Source organism: Eretmochelys imbricata, chromosome 6 (genome assembly GCF_965152235.1).
Source record: "Eretmochelys imbricata isolate rEreImb1 chromosome 6, rEreImb1.hap1, whole genome shotgun sequence".
In the NCBI taxonomy this organism is placed as follows: domain Eukaryota; kingdom Metazoa; phylum Chordata; order Testudines; family Cheloniidae; genus Eretmochelys; species Eretmochelys imbricata.
In genome coordinates this window covers 37,196,028-37,220,088 of record NC_135577.1, presented here as the reverse complement: position 1 = coordinate 37,220,088, position 24,061 = coordinate 37,196,028, and the positions used below count along the sequence as shown (strand labels likewise).

The window sequence follows — 24,061 nt, the reverse complement described above, 5'->3', positions numbered from 1 at the left end:
GTGTAAGAGAAGCAGGTGGGCCCCTGATATAACTCCGCCCCTGCTAGGTCTCAGTTGGTGATAGGGTGATATTAACAAATGGTCCTCCATAGCCGGTTCTTTACTGGAGGAAAGATCTGTCAATCTGAGGCTTTGCAAGCCCGCCTCTCCTGTAAGCTTTTTGCAAGATCTGATTCTGGAGCTGTGGCTGATTGCAATGGGAAGCAGCGTTGGGGAGAACAAAGTTTGCAACACTTGGGCACTTGACTACTGGTCTCCTTCATGCCCATGGGAACGACCGATTGCTAAACAGAGCAGCCAGCCGGGTAACTGACACTACTGATGACTTGCTGCTGTTGCAAACTTTCAGCTATTTTAATGCATTAAAATCCAGGATCCTAAATAAGCAGCTCCCCCAACCCGCTCCCCCTTCTAGGTAGGCGAGAGAGATTTTTATTCTGTGGACTAGCAAACTTCCTGCATGGAAATTTACTGACTTGAGTGGTCTCCGTTTTGGGCTAAGGGGAAGGGAAGGATTTTTTTTTTTCATCGCACTTTAATTTTGTTTCTCTGGATCACAGGATTTTTGAAGCTATATGGAGGGATCTCAGGATGGTTTGCAACAGGAAAACCAAAACTTTAGTGTCCACTTGTGTGATCTTGAGTGGAATGACTAACATCATCTGCCTGCTCTACGTGGGCTGGGTCACCAACTACATTGCCAGTGTCTATGTGAAAGTGCAAGAGCCGATCTCAGAGAAAAAGTTAGAGGAAGACAAAGGGGACACTTTAAGGATTATAGAAAGGCTGGATCACTTGGAAAATGTCATCAAGCAGCACATACAAGGTACCACCTTCCTCCCCTCTTGCTTTCCCTCACTTCCACCCCGCTCCTCTCCGGGTCCTTCCCTTGCAGCCTTCCCCATCCCCTCCTATTGCATGGATGTGTTGTGCGTGTGGCAGATTCCGGCTGCCATCGGGGGAAGAGAAGCCTGCAGCAGCCCAGAAGAATCGGAGGCTTTGTTCAGACTCTTGTGCAGGCAGAAGTTGCCAGCAGCCTCCTCTCGGCTGCCTGGTGAGTGCCGGGGAGCGCAGGGGGCTAGCTGGAGCAGGCGGCGGCGTGGCTGGGATTAGGGCTTGCTGGTTGCAGCGCTTTGCAGCCCCGGCCGCCGGCCACGAAGGTTGCTGAGTGGAGACCCCCACCCGGGGGATGACTCCTGGCTGGGCTGACGAGTCTGGGTGAGCCAAGGGCTCCTGGGGGCCGGTTTGTTGGCGAAGCCGGCCCCTCCGCTCGGAGAGCTGCTGATCGAGCTGCTAACATTGTTGCCGGCTGCCCTTGAGCCTGGGGGAAAGGCTCCTGCCATGGCTTCCTTAGCCTGGCGCTCTCGCCGTGGCACAGCGGGAATGAGCCGAGCAGGAGGATGAATGGGTTTCGGGATGGGGCGAGCTTTGCGGCCCCTTTAGCATCTGCTGAGCCAGTGGCGACATCTCCCAGCGGGGTAGGCTGGGTGTGTGTCTTGCAATAATAAACCCGATCTCCGATCCGGGTGTGTCTGCAGGGACTCGCCAGGGCGGTCTCGGCCGGGAAGGAGCGAGGAGGCTCTTGCAGTCTGTGCTCAACCCTTAGCATGGATTTGTTGTCAGTCTTTCCCCCGCGGGGCTGCTCCGAAGGGAACGTTGCCGGGGGCTGCGCGTGTGTCTGGGCTCGCCGGTTCCCCGGGCGGCGGCTGCGGGAGCCGTTCTCTCGCTCCTGTCTCTTTGATTCGATCTCCGGGCCAGGGCGCTGGGGTGGGGGGTGACATGGGGTCATGGGTAAATTACCAGGCAGTGCTTGGGATCTTGCGTTACTTTGTTTTTGTGTGCTATCTGTACGTAACGGCTCCCTCGTTATTCTCCTCATCCGTGTGGGAACAAACAGCTGTGCCCCCCCCCTTATGACTTGTGTATCTGTTTAAATATCTGGCGGGGAGGGTAAATAAGATCTCTTGCAAGGTACTGGAGGGGAGCCCTTTTGCATTTCTGTAGCGGCAGCACTGAGGCTTCAGGTCCCAACATTAGCCTCCTTATTCTTGCCTGGCTACACATGCACAGAGCAAATCACCTGGCAAATGAGCTCTGCTGCTTTTTCCCCCACCGGTGCACAAATCCACTTTGCTTCCAAGTAGTTTTGACCTGCAGATTTTGTATGCTGGAAAAGTAAACAAACATCATAAGAGTTAGGAAAGATGATTAACCACATGGGTGCCTGAGAATCCCTCGACACATTATGAACTCGAGTTCGACCGGGATACTTTAAAGCCCTACTATTTCGTGCTGACTTCTGGGTGTACATGTGCTAGAACATTTTGGAAGAGAACAGTATTTTTTTTAAACTATTCAATTTGCACGTGCCTTCTTTTCTCAGCAGCATTGTCTGGAACCTGGATAATGTAGTAAAACACAGTTTCCTCTGAGAAGGATGAGTGAGGTCAGTTCCTGCCAGCTCTGACTTTCATGCAGTCCTCCGGTTTGAGGAGAAATATATTCTTGTCTGAGTGGCAATGGAGTGCGCTACCGGAGCTTTCAATACTAAGGCAGGGTTTTTCAAAAAGCACCTATGAGAGTTAGGTGCCTGAATGTCATGTGAGTTGGATGCCTAATTCCCTTGGACTTCTTTGAAAATACTAGCCTAAATGCCTAATTATCTGTAGAGGTAGTTTTCTTCAAAGAATTTGTAAGGAAACATTAGTATTTTAAATCTGTATCTGCTTGCTAGCTTGGTAACTTGTTTTTTGTCTATAATAGTGAAAGGTACAATAAAACGATCTTTTTAAAGGGAGAGTATGAGAGGAATTGTATATGATCTAATGATGTTACTTTCTTTCATAAGCATTTTTGGTTTTTCATTTCCTTAAACACTATTTTAAGAAAACAGAAATCTGCTTCTCTTTTAAAAGTAATCAGGTCTACGGTTTGACAAATACTAACATTTATTAAAAAAACAGCTAAAATCAAATTTATAGAGGTTTGTATTACTCTTCTTAATTAAACCAGTTGTTCACTTAGCAAATTAATAGAACATCACTATCCCTAAGTGGGAGTTCAAGTCCAAACCATAGTGATTAGGTTCACAAAGGTGGCTGCTACTGAGCAAAAAAAGATTTATTTTGTATCTTCAGCTCTGTGACAGTTGGGGTTACAGTTTTTCCCCATTGACTTCATTGGGCTTTGGATCAGCCTTTTGATCAGCATCAACAAATGATAAATTTGGAATTTATTTCTTTATATAGGATAGATCATCCTCCATAATGTCTGTGGACTGAGTTCTTAAAGTTATCTGTAGTTTGCCATTGAGCCCTTTTCACTACTTTTGTCTATTGGAGAATATTCTTATGGAAGCTCTGAGTGCCTCAGCTGTTTTGACAGATGTTGACAAGACATGGAATTAGCAGGGGCAATAGAATCCCATTCTTTAGGGTCGTCTCCAGTTGCCAGGAAACCGATAATGGAAATATATTTTCCACAAGGGAGTTGCCCTGATATTTTATTTTAATTTGTTTCCTGATTGAATGATTTAATTAGATGGAGCCTGGGAATTCCTTGGGAATATAAATTGCAGCCTTGTAATATTTTACCAAGTATATTGGAAACAAGAGGGTGGGTGCTTTCAAAGAAAAATAATATGTCTTTGAAATAAAGGTAGCGTAATAAGCAAATCATTAGTCTGGAGACATTTTTGTTTCAATGAGAGAGAGATGGGGGTGGGGGGAGTTAGATTGAATAGTGTGAGAAGGTAAATACTGGGCGAGATCCTGCACTGGTCAAAAATTGAATGAATGGGTCAAATGTTGAAGACAGAGGTATTCACTTACGATCTTGTGGACTTGTTCACCATCAGCCAACACAGCTGTGTACCTACAGTTCTCCAGCAAGTGTTCAGGAGTAACTGCTTGTCATCAAAATGGTGGTTATGCACTTTTTTGTTTGGGCTCTAGGAGGTAGCATAAGGATGTTTACCCTGAGTTATATCCGCTCTGCCCACATGCACATTTTTGCCCTGTATGCAATGATGCAAATTTGGAGTACACAGCAAGCTCATGGCCAACCTGCTTCTACTTGGAAAGTTGTACAGATGCATGCTGCCATTTCTGCACCTGTGCTGCCTGTGATGTGCAAAGCCTTTTTGCTCCTGTTTCCATAGTGGGCAGCCTGATGGAGGATTGGTCATCTGTGGCTTAGCTGGAGAGACAGAAATGGCACTTTGGTGAGAGGCAGCATGATGTAGGGATTTGAGCTTGAGGCTGCAGGCCATGAACCCCTGAGCTGTATTCCCAGTTCTGCCACTGGCTTGTTGACTGTCCTTGGGCAAGTCACTTCACCTTTCTGTTGTCTCTGTAAAATGGGATGTACTCACCTACTTTATCTACAGCAGTAGGTCATAAGGATTAAGTAGTTAGTGATTGTGTAGCATTTTGAAAAATGTAAAGTGCTAAGTATTATTATTGCCATTATTTCTTTAGTAGAAGGCCTATATTGCACACTAGGCTATCCACAATAAGAAGTGTAATTTCCACTTCCTTTACAAGTTTGCAAACAAAATAGCATATTGTTTTTTTGAGAAGATTTGCGTGTATTTGAAAATGAGGAAGCGACCAGATGGATAGTTTTATGCATAATCAATCTTTTTTTATGGTTAAGAAATGAATGTGGCAAATGTATTTTTTTTTTTTTTTTGTGCCTTGAGCCTTATTACTGGACAATATACTTTAAAGGGTTAAGGTTAATGAGTATTGTAATGTTAGTGGTTCCAGTCTGGAGTTTGCAATTGAAATCAAATGTCTCAGTTTTCATGAAGACAGTTCATTCTCCCAAGTCTACAAGAAACATACTACTAACCAAAAAAAAAAAAAATCTCATTTTTACTAAACGCAGTACCAGAGTACTTCACAGCACATCGCTCATCTTAAAAATGCCTCATCCATTTACTCTGGCACTAAAAAAGAACTCGCCTAAGTTGCATGCAAACTAAGAAAATCTTCTGAGCTGATCTATTGTTACAATATAAATATCAGACGGGCTGCGATGACAAGACAAACAGAACCAACAATAATAAGCAAGCAATTTAGTGTTTTCTCCAGCCTACTTTTAAACGTCTTAGGTGATGGAGAGACTAATATTTCCTTTGGAAAACTATTCTACAGCCACACAGATCTCACCCAAAACTCTTGCGTTTTTTTGCTTTCTGCCCTGACCTGTTTATGCAGTGGCATTTTGTGCTGTTGAAAGCTTCCCAACTTCTGTCCCAGAGGTGGCTGCATTTCTGTGTCAAATGAAGAGATCCTGGAATGTAGGGGTGTATGAAATCAACTCACTTCTGGTTGCTCTGCCTACACGACACGTATATGCAAATTTAAATAATGCACGAGTGTGCAGTGACAGTTAAAAAAGAAAGTGGACAGTGGCATCTGTGGAATATGATTCTGGTTTAAAATCTATTTACCAGCCGGTAATTACTCAATGACCTACATGATACTCGGAGTTCAATCCCTGGTGCTTGAATGCTGCTGCATCTGACATTGTTTCCAGCTTCCCCATCTCTTCTGGAGATGCCATGTTATGAAGCAGCAGTCACTGTTGTAGACATAACTCTGCCAGCAATATGTTGAGGACAAAGTGGATATGGTGGTTTCTGACCTGCTTTCTGGAATGAATTACTCCATTCTCCATGTCTACCTTTCCCTCCCCCCCCCTCTTTTTAATTTTTTTATTTTAAATAGAAGATGTGAGTCAGCTTCTTCTTTGGGAAGTGTGCTGTACCTAAACTCTGGTGCAGCTAAGTATTCTTTGCAATACATTTTAGCTGAATGGAAACCTCTATACCATTCCATAAAACCAGGACCACAGGATCTGAAATAATTCTCAGCACCATCACCAAATCTCTCTTAGTTCATTTCCTCAAGCACAAAAGCAACTAACTGTATTTATCACTAAATTATAATGTAATTTATTCCACTGAAAGTCCAGTCAAGGATAAATCTGGGACAAGTACATGTTCCGTTACAAAAGGCCCTGCTACATGTGTAGTCTTTATTCCAGCGAAGTAGCTTATTGAAGTCAAGGGACTAATTGTGTGAGGAAGAGCTACTCTGGTGTGTTAAGGCTTTGCAGGATAAGTCCCATTAGTTTTCTCATTTATTTTTTCCCCCTTAGGCTATGACTGCCTGGCTCATTCTAGGGTAGTGCATATCAGTGGAGATTTGTGTGAGTTCAACTGTCATATCTTCCCATGCTTTGCAGTGAAAAAGTGGGTGGTATAAAAAGAAACCAAGAACCTATTCAAGTGGCTTGAGCTAGAGGAGTGCAGCTCACTATATCTGTGCTCACCAACATCACTGTAAGCCCAGTATATTCAAGGGACAATAAGCAGAAGAGTTAAGAATAAGAAAATTCACTCTCCAGCTGATTCTTCTGCCATGGATTTATTTTGCAGTGGCTGGAATACAATGACCCAAACTGGACATTTTCCGGTTTAGCTTTATTAAAGTAACTATCTTGGATCCAATCTTATGACTGCAGATAGGGCATTTCCTTTTGTATTATTATTACTCGATAGATTTGCTTTTGACAGAATCTGGTTCTCTGATTATTTGAAGTAGGCCAGTTCACTTGTAAGGGATTTGTAATGGAAATGACAATGCTAGTAGAGCAGGAATTCTTTTTTCTAGTTTAAATTAGTGAATTTTCTAAAAGTTTTGATGGTAAAAACTTCTTTAGCTAGTTGTGTGGAAAGATGTGATTTGTATAGAGCATCCTTTTAGTAGTTGGAAAGGCCACTGCTGTTTGTTGATGGGGAAATGAAATAGACAAAGAATTTGCTGTGAGTTTTTCCTTCAGTAACTTTATTTATAGCTGTTAGGGTGAGTTGCAGTATTTGTCTCATTCTTTTGCCTTACAGGCCACATGTTCAAATCCTGAGATTTCACTGGTTTGTATTGCACAGGTTATTGGATTGTGATAGAAAGTGCATGGTTTTTGAATGGGTCTGACAGCAAGTGATGTTGTTGGAAAGACACCAAAATAAACATAAAAAGAACTTATGATAGTAATAAACATAAGTGTATTACTCTGGAGGAAAACATGGTTAAACACAACAGCATTATTAAATATTTTGCTAACTGCTTTTCAGTTGCCTGTAATAAAGATTATTAAATATGTTCCGTTACAAAATGAAATCAATAATAGTCTTTAAAAGGAGTATTTAATGGTCTTCCTGGATGCATCAAGTGTTTGGGAGAAACCAGACTACATTTTGTTTTTGCCCGAGCTTTTTTCCAAAGTGTGTGTGTGTGTGCACAGTAAGCACATGATGGTTGGATGAGGCCTGCTGTATGTTTAGACTGGAGTCCAAGAATGGTCCAGAAAGTTTGTGATAATAGTTCAACAAGAAATTTTGAAATCAGATTAGGATTCTCTCAATCAAACTAACCTATCACTGTTCATGAACCAGATTAGAAAAAACTAAAATTAGAGTTAATTTTAAAAAAACTTACTTAACTCCTTAGGGTGAGTGCTTTGGAAGGCACACTTTGTAATGAGGCTGGAAAACTTCTACCATCTCAGAATACTACTCCTTTTTTTCCTGGTGATATTTATGTTGTTGCACCCAGTTGGAGCTGAGTACTGGACAACTTCAGGAATTTTTTTTTTAGTTAGGGAAGCAGAGGATGGTGGCGTGATTACTGCTGTTCTCTAAAGTGTTACATCACTCTGCAAAGAGAAACCTGATTCACTCTTGAAAATTCCTCCAATCAAAAACCAAAGGCAGCCTGACAGTAGGTGTTCACAAGCTCTCAACGTACACTCAGCCTGGGTGGTAATGACTGGTTATCTTGATGTATGAACAGTAGTTTGAGTTATTTGGAAACAGCAGAAAGAAACTTTACTGGTGTGTGGCCCTATGGTTAGGGTGGAAGATAATGAGCCAGGAGAACTGGGGTTCTATTCTTGACTCTGCCTCTGTCTCACTGTATTTGTCTTGGCCAAGTTTCTGTATTTGTCTCTGTGCCTCAGTTTCCCTGTTTGTGAAATGGGAAACAACATGCATACCCCTCCCTTAGGAAATCGTCTGAAATGCTTGAATAAAAGGTGCCATGGAAGTGCAAAGTATCATTACAAAGAGACTAGAATACTTATGAGCATCCCTGACATATGCACAGGACAGAAATGAGAAAATGCCATTTCTTCAGTAATCTGAAAACAAAAAAGGTGGGATGACATAACAGGCAGAAAAACAGAGATGTGACAGGCAAGCCTCCAACACTGAGGTATCTCATGCTGCTTAATATATTTATGTTTACAACACCCTGGGGAGTGGGTAGCTGAGGCACAGAGACACTAAGGGTAAAATTTTCAGAACGATTTAGGTAATTAGGCTCTTAAATCCCATTGACTCATCACTCAGACTTGGCTTCTAAGGGCTAGATTCACAAACGTATTTAGGTGCCTAAAGATGCAGCGAGATACTCTCATGGTATGAATACACAGCCCATGGCAGCGGGTCTCAGAACCCCACTCAACAGACTCAGGCTCACAGGGCTTGCACTACTATGCTTAAAAATAGCTATGTAGCTTCTACAACTCGGGCTAGACCTAGGGCTCTGAAGCCTAGGGATGGGGTGGGCTTCAGAGCTGTAACATTAACACAGCTATTTTTAGCTCCGTAGCCTAAGGCTGCCTGCCTGAGCCCTGAGACTCACTGCCACTTGCTGTGTTGACCAACATACCTTCAGTGGGATTTACAAAGCACCTAGGGAGGTTAGACACCACTCCCGTTGAAAGTCCATGGTAGGTAAGTATCTAATTCAGATTTGTAAATCTCACTAGATGTGTGTTTGCATCTTTGGGCCAAATTTCAGAGGTATTTAGGTGCCTAAAGTACCTTGGTCAATTTTGAAAATTTTGCCCTCAGTCTTTGGCCTGAGGCCACACAGTCAGTCTGTGGCAGTGTAGGGAATTGAACCCAGATCTCACAAGTCCCAGGCTTTTGCCCTAACTATGGGGCCATCGTTCCAATTCCAGAGTTAGTGGAGTAATTTTATGTCACTATAACACAGATAAAAAGGAGTATTAAAACAATATACCCAGTACGCATTCAGTCATTCCTAAACCAACATCGCAGCATTATTGCAAACTCTACAGAGCAGGTAATCTACCGTAGAGAAGAGGGTTCCTGCAGGCTAAGCTTGATGATGACATTTATTTTTGCAGTAGTAGTGTTGGGGGAGTGAGAACACCCCAAAGGAACATTCGGTGTCATAGTTAGCCAGGGCTGAAGGAGTTTCTCTCTTTTACATGAGTTTAGCATTCACGGAAGTTAAGAATATTCACCTCCTCTGCAATAGATGACAGGATTTGAACCTACAAGCACTTATTCCCACAGCACAACGCATTTTGCTACACCAGAAGTATAGAGACTGAAGGCCACTGTGTATCTGCAGGTCTAGTCCAGCATGGACAGGAGCAGGGCAAGCTTTCCCATGTTGGAGGGAGCCCCTTTAGGGCTGAGAGGATAACTTTGTGGCCTACCCTTTGCACCCTTAGCCTCTCTGCTGTGACTGCTAAGAGGAGGGGTACGTTTTCTGCTGTGGACACTTGCTCAGCAGAAGGGTCTGTCATCAAGATTATACTAAGAAAAGTTAGATAAACTGCATCATGGTAGGATAATCGAGCATTGCCCACAACAGTGCTGAGAGGTAAATAGCAGAGTCCCCTGAAGCAGACTACTGTACCCCTTTCAGGAGTCTGATTTGTCTTGCATAGTCCAAGTTGCACCTCACTCAAAAACTACTTGATCACAAAATCAGACATAAAAAGACAAAAGTGTCACAGCATGCTGTTACTGCAAAATTACCTACTTTCCAATGTTTATCATATAATTCTAAAATAAATCTATTGGAATATGAATATTGTTACTTGCATTTCAGTGTATAGTATATAGCGCAATATAAACAAGTCAAATTTTAGTTTGTACTGACTTCGCTGGTGCTTTTTATATGGTCTTTTGTAAAACTAGGCAAATAAGTAGATGAATTTATGTACCCCTGGAAGACCTCTGCGTACCCCCAGGGTACAGGTACCCTGGTTGAGAACCACTGCCCCAAAGACCTGGGACCAGTGCTGCTCAACATATTCATAAATGAGAGAGGGGGTAAACAATGAGATGGCAAAGTTTGCAGACGATACAAAATAACTCAAGATATTTAAGTCCAAAGCAGACTGCAAAGAGTTACAAGGAGATCTCACAAAACTGGGTGATTGGAAAACAAAATGGGAGACGAATTTCAGTGTTGATAAGTGCAAAGCAATGCACATTAGAAAACCATAATGCCAACTATACATACAAAATGATGGGGTCTTAATTAGCTGTTACCACTCAAGAAAGAGATCTTGGAGTCATTGGGTTTAGTTCTTTGAAAACATCCGCTCAGTGTGCAGCGGCAGTCAGAAAAGATAACAATATTAGGAAAGGGGTAGATAATAAGACAGAAAATATCATCATGCCATTACATAAATTCATGGTACTCCTACCCCTTGAATACTGCAGGCAGTTCTGGTTGCCCCATCTCAAAAAAGATGTATTAGAATTGGAAAAAGTACAGAGAAAGGCAACAAAAATGATTAAGGGTATGTAGCAGCTTCCATACGAGGAGAGATTAAAAAGACTGGGACTGTTCACCTTAGAAAAGTGATGACTAAGGGAGGATATAATAGAGGTCTATAAAATTATGAATGTTGTGGATAAGTGAATAAGAAAGCGTTGTTTATCCCTCCATGTAACACAAGAACCAGGGGTCACCCAATGAAATTAATAGGCATCCGGTTTAAAACAAACATAAGGAAGTACTTTTTCATACAATGCATAATCAGCCTGTGGAACTCATTGTCAGGGGTATTGAGAAGGCCCAAACTATAACAGGATTCAGATAAGAATTGGATACATTCATGGAGGCTAGGTCCATCAATGGCTTTTAGCCAAGATGGTCAGGGGTGCAATCTCAAGCTCTGGGTAGGCCTAAACCTCTTGCTGTCAGAAGTTGGGACTAGCTGATGGGAGGGATTGCTTGATAAATGCCCTGTTTTTGTTGTTCCCTCTGAAGCATATGGCATTGGTCACTGTTGGAAGACAGGATACCGGGCTAGATGAACCGTTGGTCTGACTCAATATGGCTGTTCTTATGAATGCCAGTGAGAAACATGGTGATAAAGAAAACATGGTGATAAATAAAAAATCATGAGCCAGATCCTTACCCTGATGTGGCAGTCACAAAGACAACTTAATTGGCTCCCCAGATATTCTCCCGTCATGGTTGACATTGGGCCAGTGGAGTGTCTTTTACCAGCCTTTGGGGCAGTGGCTGTGGTTGAGAGAAAGAGGGCTTAGCCAGGGAGCTGCTATTAGTAGCTGGTGCAATTTAGGGTAGCCTTGAGGCTGTGTTAAATTGTGCCTTAAAACGAGTCCAGAGATTGAGGAATGGTTGCATAAAAGTAATTTACGCCTGCATTATGTGTAGCTAGAGCTTGGGATTTTGCTTCAGTTCTGGAATAGAAGCCCTGGAGATGTTGTTAATAGGTGAACTATTTCACTGAACTCGGACATCAGACCTAATTCTTTAATTTGCTTTTTAAAATCTCCAACTGATCTCTACACTGATGTCTTGACCTATCCAAAGTACCATGACTTTCTGGAAGTTTTATGTGTGTATTTCTGCATCCTGTAACACACTAACCCTAGTCACTATATCCTCCATTTGCCTCTCAAATTACCTAGCTTAAAGTTCATCTCTCCTTCACCTACTTGTATTGAAATCCTCATCCAGCCTCCTTTCAGCTCTTTAGATAAAGCACGTCGTGGTTTGTACTGAGATCAGTGGTATACTCGTCTGACTGGTCCAAGGAGGAGTTTGCCATTTTGTCTGTGCTCTGCTTGGCATTCGTAGTGTAATAACATCTCATTTTCATTTTCCTAGTAGATTTCCTCTCCTGACCTGGCATTCTGTTACAATTAGTGAGCTGAGATGCTTTTTTTGTCATATTTTGGGTTTTCTGAGGCCAAGCTAGAAGCTGATTGTGGCCTTTGCAGTTCTCCAGCACCACCTCTGGTTAAAGTTTGAAGATGAGTGAAATAGGGAAAAACGTACACTAGTTTTGATAGGGAGATGGGAGCTCCACTTTGCCATTTGGGAGCATCTCTTTTAAACCCAAATAAAAATGTATCTTCCCAAAACAGTGGCTCTTTCCCTTTCTCTACTGCAGCTTTGTTTTTGTTGTTTGTTATTTTATTAAGAGTGGCAGCTATGGGCCCCAAATGAGATCAGGCCCCCATTTTTGTAGGCATTGTACAAATACATAACAAGAGACAGGCCCTGCCCTGAAGGACTTACCGTCAAAACGAAAACAAGAGACAGAGGGCTGGAGGGGAAACAGAGTCATAGAGGTCAGTGGCAGAGCTAAGGGATATAGGACTTGTCAAACTGGATCAGAGCTGAGGTCCACCTAGTCCAGTATACTGTCTCTGACAGTGGCCAGCACCAATGAATTGCAGTATAGTAGTGGATAGAATGCAGTGAATAACCTGGACCTAGTTCTATGGTGGATTCATGTTCCTTTCAAGCTTTTCATCCAAGATGCTTCAGAGGAGGGTGTAAGAACTCTACAGTAGGTAGATGTGGGATAATCTGCCCCCCACATTAGGTCTCATCCTGATCTTTAGTACTTGGAGACTGGCTTAAACCCTGGAGCATGAGGTTTATTATCCCTTCAAAATGTTAATCATTAATAACTCTGGATATGCTTGCTAGCCATTTAAATGTCTGATTCCTTTTTAAATCTTACTAACATTTTTGGTCTCAGTGACATCCTGTGGCATTGAGGTTCACTGTCTAATTTTGCATTGTGTGAAAAATGACCTCCTTTCATTTTGAATTTGCCACCTTTTAATTTTATTCACTGTCCCTTTGTTATGAAGCAGGGAGAACAGAAGCATCCAATTTACCTTCTCTAGACCGTTCATTATTTTATATACTTTTGTCTTGTCCCCTCTTATTAATCTCTTTTCTAAAATAAACCATACCAGTCTCTTCAATCTCTTCATATATGAGCTTTTCCAGGCTCATCCTTGTAGCCCTTCTCTGATCCCCTCTAATTCTGCAATATACTTTCTGACATGGGGTGATCAGAACTGAACACTAGTTTAGATGAGACCGAATCATTTAATTATATTCGATTATAACTCATATTTCTTTAGCACATAGGAGCTCTAGTTGTAGACCAGGACCCCATTGTGCTGGGTGCTGTACAAACACAGAACAAAAAGACAGATCCTGCTCCCAGAGGCTTACAATCTAATTAGGAGACCAGAGACAACAGATGGGAGAATTCAAGAAAATGCCAGTCATGCTGATGAACATTATCTCAGTGGTTAGTGTAATATTTTCCATACTATTCTCTATTCCATTCTTTATGCATCTGTGGTCTCATGCCTTCTTGTGCTTCCCCATATAGAATCATTGACCTGTAGGATTGGAAGAGACCTCGAGAGGTCATCTAGTCCAGTCCCCTGCATTCAAGGCAGGACTACATAATAACTAGTGTATTCCTGACATCTGTTTGTCTAACAATCTCCTTTGATGGAGATTCTACAACCTCCCTGGGCAATTTGTTCCAGTGCTAAACTACCCTGACAGTTAAGAAGTTTTTTTTTAATGTCCAACCTTGTCTGCCCTTGCTGCAATTTAAGCCCATTGCTTCTTGTCCTACGGGTCAATGAGTACAATTTTTCTCCCTCCTCCTTGTAATAACCTTTTATTGTACTTGAAAACTGTTATCATGTTCCCCCCTCAGGCTTCTCTTCTCCTGACTAAACAAACCCAATTTTTTAAACTTTTTGTATAGGTCATGTTTTCTAGACCTTTAATAATTTTTTGTTGGTTTCTTCTGGACTTTCTCCAATTTGTCCACATCTTTACTGAAATGTGGTGTCCAGAATTGGACACAATACTCCAGTTGAGGCCTTATCAGTGCGCAGTAGAGTGGAAGAATTACTTCTTGTCTTGCTTACAGCACTCCTGCTAATACATCCCAGAATGATGTTTGCTTTTATTTGCAACAGTGTTACACTGTTGACTCTCATATTTAGTTTGCAATCCACTATGACCCCCGATCTCTTTCTGCAGTACTTCTTCCTTGGCAGTCATTTCCCATTTTGTATGTGTGCAACTGATTTGTTCTTTCCTAATTGGAGTACCTTGCATTTGTCTTTACTGAATTTGATCCTGTTTACTTCAGACCATTTTTCCAGTTTGTCCAGATCATTTTGAATTTTAATCCTATCCTCCAAAAACTTGCAATTCCTCCGAGCTTGGTGTTGTCTGCAAACATTCCAAGTGTACTCTCTATGCCATTTCCTAAATCATTTATGAAGATATTGAACAGAACTGGATCCAGGACTGATCCCTGTGGAGCCCAACTCAATATGCCCTTCCTGCTTGCCTATGAACCACTGATAACTACTCTCTGGGAATGGTTTTCGACCAGTTATGCACCCACTTTATAGTAACTCCATTTAGGATGCATTTCCCCCATCTGCCGCTTCCCCCCATCCACCAGGCTTGTTACCCTGTCAGAGGAGGCTATTAAGTTTGTTTGACACAATTTTGTTTTGACAAATCCATGAGGTTATTTATCACCTTATTATCTTGTAGGTGTTCTCAAATTGATTGTTTGATTATTTGCTCCATTATGTTTCTGGGTACTCAAGTTAAACTGACTGGTCTGTAATCCCTGGGTTGTCCTTATTCCCCTTTCAATAGATTGGCACTGTATTTGTCCTCTTGCAGTCCTCTGGAATCTCTCTCAGCTTCCATGAGTTTTTGAAGATAATTGCTAATGGCACAGATATCTCCCCAGTCAGCTCCTTGAGTATTCTAGGATTATGGTATGGCATGGCATGATGGTTGGCTATTTCCCTCCTGGTTGTCTACCATTCTACCTAGCCTCCAACGCCTTCTGGGTTGAAGAGACTTAGCCTGCTGATTAAGCCATATAAAAATTCCATCCCTTCTGGAGGACCCAAAGTTGAAAATAAATACAAAGAAATGTAAATTATTCCACCCTTCCAGGGTGGAATCCTCGGCAGGCTCTTCATTTCTTTGGGGAGGTGTAGAGGGCCAACCATCAGCCTGGGCCCAGTCATAGTCTCTTTGAGTCTCTTGGCACTGGGTCCCCTGTGTGAGGCCCCCACTCTGGAGTAATCTCTCGATTTCAGCAGGAGTTCTGCTCCCTCCCAGGGGCCTTTCTGAATCCTATTACTTCTGGTCCCTGACAGCACTCCCCAGGTCCTGCCACAGATTGCTGGCTGGGAGCAGTCCTGTAGGGCCTCTTGCCTGTAGTGAGGGCTGAAGATCTTCTTTTCCTCTCCATCAGGCACCAGCTGAGCTGAGCTCTCCTTTCTCAAAGCTGGATACCTGTTTTCAGGAGTCGTGGGACAGGGCTGATTGGGCCCCAGCAGTCCATTAATTCTTTCCTGACTCGTGTTAGGGCGCTGCTGTCATGGAGTGTACACATCTCACATCTTGTTTGCTTTTTGACTAGTGCTGTGCAATGAGTAGAAGTCTTCACTGAGCTGTCTATGGTGACACCCAGGTCCCTTTCCTGAGCGGACACAGTTATTTATGTGTCTCCAGTGTCCTTGCCACTGGACCATGCTGCCTGTCTCTTTGAAAGAAAACCTTCCGCAAGTGTGTGAGAAAAGTCTAACCTTTTAGGTTCTAGAGGTGCAGCCACTGGGAATAAGTAGGACAAGATATTGGGTGGGGGAAGTGCCTCGCTCTTTTTTTTTTTTTTTTTTTTGCCATTTGTTTATATTTCACCCTAAATGCATCTGTACCATCAGTGCAATTACACTCCTGTACATCTCCCCCCCCCCCAAAAAAAATCAACCCCAAACAAACCCCAAACCATTTTCTGCATGGATGCATTTTTTGCATCCCTTGGGTTTTCCTCTTACAAAAGCTGTTGCTGGTGATTACAAAAGGAAAGAAAGGAGAAGCGAGATGGGCAGGCTTTGCAATTATTTTCTATAGCATCCTGATCATTGATAGATTAACAATCATTGTAAGTTTGACATCCTGGGAGGTAAGTGTAGTTTTTGTTCTGAGAGCAGAGCTACAGTACCATTCTACTATACTGTAATCAGATTCCAGCTAGAGACCTGCTTTATGAATCATCAGACTAAAGAGTGCATTACCTGAGCCCGGCTTCATGGTAGATTCACATTCCTTTGAAGCTTTTGATCCCTGCACCGAGTTATGACTTGCCATAGGCTTTGAGAGAATGCTTGGCACACCCTGCATGAAAAACTGTGTCAGATAAGCTCCTCCAGCACCGCAGACTCAGTGAGTCGGTAACCATATGTTATGGAGTGACATGGCTGTAAAATTCAGGTTCCGAGAACTACCCTTTTCAGGATGATCTGTACTCAGAAATAACAGGTCTCACAGATGAGAGCCCAGTATAGCCGCCAAATTCCCTTTGTTCTACCTGTTTTTTTTGTAGGGATTCTTTTAATTTTACTATCTGGGCTTCATAAGATCACACAGAGGAAAAAACAATTTCTTCCTCTTCTTATGCTAACAGTCATATTTTCAGCTGTTCATGTGAGGTATGGATAGCTAAACCTATTATTACACTGTAATTCATATGGCATTTCTGATTTGAAAATGTGACCACTAAAGCAACTATGGGGAAGAAAGCAGGGAGTGGGTGGCGGGGAAATAGAAAGAAGCTGAAGGCTCCATGAAAATAATATGCTATATGAATATTTTACATCCTTTTAATGAATTTGAAACTATTGTTATCACCACTAAGGAATGAAAAGAGGCAATAAACTGCCTCTGATTTTCATTCTGGAAGCCTTTCTTTTGCTGATGCTTTCAAAAGCTGTGTTATATTTTTAATGCATTTGACAAAATATTTACTTGCATTAATTAGAATAACATCTATCAAGCATGCAAGACTCAAACCCAGTTGATCTAGTTTAATATACACATCTTTTAAAGAACAGAGCAGGAAGGATATCAAAACAGACTATCTAATCTGAAACATGTGTATAGCCTCTAATGAAATCATAAATATTCAATGTGTGTACAGTCAGAAATTATTAAATAGATATGTGTATTCGCACCAAAGCTGTCTCCCACTCTGGCCTCTCCAGCTGCTATCATCCTGTCATCTTCCCAGCTCCTTTTGGTTGTGGAACAGGCAATATCATTAAAGTCATTTGTGACTTTATAACATGATGTCAGCAGTAAAGCATTATGAGGTCAGTAAATGGAGAGGTAATAGAATGAGTCAGAGAGCTTTTAAGCTTGTGTTTAAAAAGATATTATTTTCTCATGGCCTGGAAGCTAGGTAATTTTAGAACGAAGTTTGAAACTGTTAAATGCAAAGGGCCAACCTCGGAGGTAGTCTGTGAAGTTCTATGGGGTGTATTGGTAGCGGGCGCCAGAGGCCCCCCGCATCTCAACCCTGTTTCCCGGCAGGAGGGCTGGGCAAGCGGAGCGGGGCAAGCCCCCGACCCTGCTCCACGGCTGGAGTGTAAGTTGCTGTAAGTGTAGTGTAAGTTCCAAATGATGGATATGTGGACCGACATGAATCAGAACACGTTCCCCTATTGTTGAGTGATGGATATGAGAAACAATGGATAAGAGGGAGACCTATATCGGAGACCCCCTGTACTGGCAAAAAGCAGCTTTATACTGTACCACTGTAACTGCATCCATACTAGGAAGGTTGTAGTTCTCTCACTATCGCAGGATAGTTAAAGTGGTGTGACTTTTGTGCGTGTAGACAAGCCCTTACATACACACCCTTCCTCACAAGCCCCTCCCAGTGCCACCTAAGGGCTGTGCTGAGGGTGGGCAGGGAAAGGTGTGTGAAATGGCCATGCAGGGGGTGCATGTGTACTCTCTTCACTAAAGGGTTTTTATGTTGGCCGCACACAGGCTGGTGTGGGAGGGCGAAAGGAGAGCCATCCGATTGCATTTATGTAGATCCAATGTTAGTTTGTCTATTGCAATCAAACGGCTACACTTTGGTTTTCAAATTGCGTTAAGAGCTGTTAACAACAACATCTAAGCAGGGACTGGTTCAAAGAGTTTTGGCGCATATTTATATGGTAGCCCACAATGGTAGCAACGAGAAAGGAAGCTTATAGCCTGGGAATGCAGATGATAACAAATTGCTTAGACTGTCATAGAATCAGGTCTTCAGACAGCTGGGAGAATTGTTAGTGCCATCTGTAGTGATTTGAGTAACTAGCTGAAGGCTAGAGTGGTCCCTGCCTGCTTTCATCTGCAACATGTGGAAACCTGATTCATAGTGAATGGCTGTCGTGAAAGTAAGAAACATACCAGACCAGGGAGTGGGAAGGTCACATTTTCCGTGTTTGATTCTTAGAATTAATCAGGGATATAAAGCTTTTTGTCGTACAGGTCTTAATAGTAAAGTGCTTATCGTCCAGCACTGGCCCTCTTGTCATAATTAAAGAAGTTACTGTTTGAGGACGAGAATCATTAAACCCGTGAAAGAGCAAAAAACTTGCTTGTTACCATGATGCCTGAAAAAGACATAAAAGGAAAGTTAATGCATCAAACAATTCCCTGGCTCCTTGCAATAACGACGTGTCAATATGTTTTTGTCTGCTTGACAATACGTAGGAAATGCTTTTGATTTTTGTAAAATTGCATATAATTTCTCAACATTTTTCTTCATTGTATTGATTAAAGCTTTTCTGCCTCACCCAGAGTCATTAAATCACAAACCATCTGCTAAAAACAGATTGGCAGCATTTCTAGCAGTTAACATTTAAAAAACCCCCAAATTTGAGTCTAAATATATTCCAAAGATTGTTCCTATTTGCGTTCAAAGATGAAAAGGGGAACAAAAGCTTCTGACTCATTCCTGCAAAAGCTGGAACTGGGGACTCAGTAACGTATAACATAGCAGTATTGCCTCTGTCACCTAGAAAAGAATGACTAAGGGAAAAACAGGCAGGTAATAGAGGACACACTGTAGGAGCTTCATTGCAAACTCTATCACACTTTGCCAGACGTTTACCGTTTGTATTAGTTACACAGGAATTGACAGTTGGTCAGACATTCAGCCAGAGTGCTCTTTGTATGGCTGCCAGCAGTGAAACACACATTCATCAAAATCCTAGCTGTGTGGACTTAAGTGAGGCTATGAAGCATCCCTGTCCTCTGAGGCTGTATTAACTAACGAAGGCAGGATGCATAAAACTGACTTGATCTAAGACCTGATACTATTAGCCTTTGCACACATGAGTAGTACTTACATATGAGAGTCGTTATACTGAAGTCAGTGAGAATATTTACACAAATAAGGAGTGCTAATGGAAGATTTTGCAGAATTGGCACCTGGAAAGGGAGATGCATTAGAGCTCGTGCATTCAGCATTAGTTGTGCATATGGTTCTGTCTGCTAACATTATGCCATATAGTTGTTCGGCTGTCTAGGGGGTAGAGTAGCTGCAGTGAGTGCTAGATATCACTACAGTGGGTGAGATAGCAGCCATGAGTGGTGCACCCTGGGTTAATGGAAGGTAATTCTAGACCTCCTTAACAGTCTCTGACCAATGGGAATATGACTTTGACTGTCCAGTTTTAGCAAACATTAAACACCCAGACCTAAATTCTCAGTTATACTGCAATTACTACATAGTTACACGCACTTTAAGGCCCTTTTATGCTACGACAGTGATGTAAGGGGCCTTAATGTACATGAGAATCAGGCCCTTCTGGTATGAAGTTGACAGGTACTGCTGATCGATATCCAATTAAGAAGTGCTTGCTACATGAAGGACCAATAAAACCTTGTCTTATTTTAAGATTTCCCCTTATGGGAAAGCCCTATAGAAATTAAAAGGGATTAAAACCTCCGGCATAACATAGGGATCCTGGATCAGGTCCTTACCTGGTGTAAATTTATATTGGCTGAGTTAGGCTCGGAACGCTTCTTCCCATCTCTTTCCCTCATTGGGGCCCCATAAGGTTAGTATAGCTCCAATGCTGAGTAATTGGCACAGCTGTAGTGTGGTGAGGAAGGGAGAAAGGAGAGAAGATATGTATAGAGTTGCACAGGCAGGCATGAATCAGCTCCCCGGTGTCCGCCCCCCAACAACCTTGCACTTGCCATCAGCGGAACAGATGTCAGAATCTGTTGGCCAGGCACTCAGCCAGTTCAGGCACAGGGAGCTGTCATACTCTTATCACCACGTAAACTAGGACTTGGATTTAGCCTCGAGTAAACAAGATGGAACTGTCAATCAATCAAATAAAAATTATGCCTGTGAATAGTGTAGTGTTTGCTGTTCTAGAATGTAGACGGCTATCTAAGTCTATTGGATTTGGAGCTTTCTGGCTGTGTAGGTGGGCCCGAGAGCACCAGGAGCTGTTCAGATGCACCTTGTACTTCTCACGGTCCGAGACTGCCGAAAGCGTGATTTCCTTCTGATATTTTTTCTTTCTTCTTCTCTGAGTGAAAAGTGATTTTCCACAGCCTAGCACCTTGTGGAGTCATTTACACCTGTGCAAAGTGGATGTGAAATGCTGTTGCATCACACTCCTTTGCTCGGACCGGCAGTAGTGTTTTTTACATGCACTGTAAACTCCCTTTGCACAGGTGTCAATGACTCCACAACATGCATGGCATGGAGAATCAGGCCCTGTGTGTGAAAGGGAACCGAAAAGTGTATTGCTTTTGATTCATGCACCGTGCAGCTCCAGTTGATGTCAGTCAGGGTGTTTCTGCTGATTATCTGAAGTGTATGGCCCTTGTGATGGGGTGTTTGCCCAGCACTAGCCTGGAAAGGGTTAATGTAGCTGGGGAGGGTGGTGGTGCTGAGTAGCCTGATAAGCCACACCTGAGAGAGGGTTAGGCTTGATAGGCAATCCTAATTGAGGATGGAGCCCAGTTGAGCAAGAGCAGATGGGACTGGTGTAAGGGAAGGAAGAGATGCTGTATGGAAGCCAGTAGTCTCTCTCTGGGCTTAGAGAGGGAAAGGAGGAAGCCCAGGGAGAGCAGGAGTCCTGGGACTGTAGCCCTGAAGGAAGGCTTCACCCAGAGGGGTGGTGGAGCGAAAGCCTGATAGAAGTGGAGTAGGAAAAGACTCAGGAAAATGGCAGCAAGGTTTGGGACAGTACAGAACTTGGCTGCTGATTGTAGAGTCCCTGGCCTGGAACATGAAGTAGCAAACAGGCCCCGGTTCTCCTACCAGCCCTGGGGGAAGTGGCACAGTCTGAGCAGTAGAATGAAAGACTGCGTGAGACCGATTGTCAGATGAGACTTTTTATTAGTCTGGAAGGGGAAAACTATCTGGCTGGAGGGCCAAGCCACGAAGAGGGAGCTCCCAGTCACAGAGAGGAAGCAGTGTGACTCCTGGAGCATGAGAGGGGCTTCAGTGTGAACAAGAGCAAGAAGAGGGCATCAGACCGGGCAGAACTATTCTCCAGATGCAGCCACAAGGAGGTGCCTTAGTGGTGAGTAGAGAATCTGTTACAGCCCTAAATGAGCAGTTTATGTGATGGCAAAACATCCCCTTGCTCCCTGAGTGTTGGTATAGCTCTCCAGTTGAGCCAAAAGTGCTTCTTCGAGCACTGTGCTCCAGTTCTGCCTGAGCACAGAAGATGGGTAGAGTGCTGAATAACCTGCCTTCAAAGGTATATGTGCTATGCATGGCCTTTATTTTCTTTGTGTATGTCTATACTGCAATTAAAAACCCATGGGTGCCCCTGCCAACTGACTTGGGCTCACGGGGATCAGGCTGTGGGGCTGTTTAATTGCAGTGTGAACCTCTGGGCTTGGGCTGGAGCCTGGGCTCTAGGACCCTGTGAGGGTCCCAGAGCTTGAGCTGCAGTCTGAGGTTGGAACTCTACACGGCAATTAAACAGCCCTGCAACCAGCTGGAGCCCCAAGAACAGGAGTCAGCTGGCCTGGGGCAGCCTTGGGTGTCTAATTGCAGTATAGATATACCCTGTGTGTGGGAGAGCAGAGGGAACATGCCACAGAAGGGCTGCTCTGTCTGATCTGCCCACCTGTTTGCCTTGAAGTTTTAGAGAGACAAGGTAGGTGAGGCAATGTATTTTATTGGGCCAACTTCTCTTAGTGAAAGACAAGCTTTTGAGCTTACACAGAGCTCTTCTTGGCCTTTATATCAACAGAGTACAGAATGGGTTTCAGTTAAATATATTTATTTCAGAAGGAGCAATAGAACACACAGATTTACACAGACCCCATCTTATTAAAATACCCTGAAATGAGGGAAAATGTACACCCCCTTTTCACATGAACTGAAATCCATTCTGTTAAAAGTCAGCAGCTTCATCAAGACATCAATAATTAATTACTGGTTTAGGGTCTGAACCTGTCAGATGCTGTGTGCCTCTTGTGAGGTGCTTTGTTGGGGGCACTCAGCACGTGGCAGGAGGTGCTTCACAGCTTGCAAGATCAGGCCATTAATTTCTTGAATCTTCTTTGCTAAAAGCCAGGTTCTGAGATGTAATAAGCACCTCCAACCCCCTGCTGAAGCCCCTGGGTTTTGCCCGTGTTTACATCTCAAGATTTGGCTCAGTGAGATTACACAGTTTTAAAGTGTTATCCCTCTTAAGGATGTTACCTCTTAAGAGAGTCAGAAAATGCCCTCACTCCTCTATGCTGACTGCCCTCTGTGTGGCTGTGTTGAGTATCAAGGCACAATAGGCACTCTGGGTAGTCACAGTAGAAGAGGAAACTTCCCTAATATATTCTGATGTGTAAACAGTGGAAGTCCTTGTGGTCTGAGGCCCCAGTTGAACTCAGCCCTTAAGCATGTGCTTAACTTCAGTGGGAATTAAACATGTGCTTAAGTGCTGTGCTCAACTAGGGACTGAAAAGCTCGAAGATGTAAGGAATGAAGTAAACGAGGCACTGAGTTATAAACTCCACCTTGCATTGTTTCCATCAGGCCTCTGTCTGCAGCTTCTCCAACGTTTTGGTCTGAGAGACCCCTGGACAAATTGTAGCAAATGGCCTACCTCCTGCATCTGGATTCCAGAAAAGGACAGCAGGCACAGAGGGTCCACAGTAGGCCCTAAGAGATGTCCCACAGCACAAAACTAAAGATGGGGCCCTAGAGATCCCAGTTTTGATCCAAACTTCCAGGAAGTTGGCTCTGACATTTTGGTTCACTGCATTACCTTCTCCAGAGTTAAGGGTTAATCTAATCTTTTTTTAATCCAGATTTTTCGTTTGACTATTTTTACTTACAGTGTATGAAACACACTAAGGCCAGGTCTACACTACAAACGTAGATTGGTATAACTACGTCACTCAGGGGTGTGAAAAATCCACACCCATAAGTGATGTAGTTAAACTGACCGAGTGCTGTCTACACCAGAGGTTAAGTCATGAGAGAGCTTCTGCCTCTCGCAGAGGTGGATTAACTATTCCAATGGGAGAAGCTTTTCCGTCTGTGCAGTCGTGTCTTTGCTAAAGTGCTACAGCGGCCAGTGCAGCTGAAGCGCTGTACATGTAGATAACCCTTAAGTGTTATTTCTGAGTGCATATAGGGGTTGATGGTGCTGTAGCTGTTCGTTGTGCAAATTAGCTGTTTGGTTTTATGTGGAATTTGTTGAATGCCCCGTCAGTTAACACTATGGGCCTAATTCCCCTCTCATTCTTTGGGCTGTATTCTTCTCTGGTGTAAATCAGGAATAACTCCGTTGAAGCCATTGGATTTACACAGAAGTGAAAGTGGGGTGAGAGAAGACTCAGACCCCATTAGTGGGGGAGTTTCTGTTTACTTTCCTTCCTCAGCAAGAAACAAAAGGCTGTGGTCCAATGCTTTTAAATCTGAGACTTGAGAAATCCATTAGACCCTATACGCTTCCTTTTTTTCTGAAAGATCAGTATTCATTCTGAGAAGGGTCATGGGATTATTGACTTCATAAACTTGCTTTTTTTAAAACCCAAGTCACTCTCATGTATTGGGT

The 24,061-nt window shown here is 43.1% G+C and overlaps 1 protein-coding gene across 2 annotated transcripts in view; it reads left to right on the top strand.

The window, feature by feature from the left end:
• Positions 1-591: 591 nt before the first annotated feature.
• GALNT18 (polypeptide N-acetylgalactosaminyltransferase 18) overlaps positions 592-24,061 on the top strand; it is a 385,548-nt gene continuing 362,078 nt past the window's right edge. For both annotated transcript variants that reach the window (XM_077820102.1, XM_077820101.1), the window contains exon 1: positions 592-826. In XM_077820102.1, coding sequence (XP_077676228.1) covers positions 592-826 — 235 coding nt within the window. The remainder of the gene's footprint in view (positions 827-24,061) is intronic.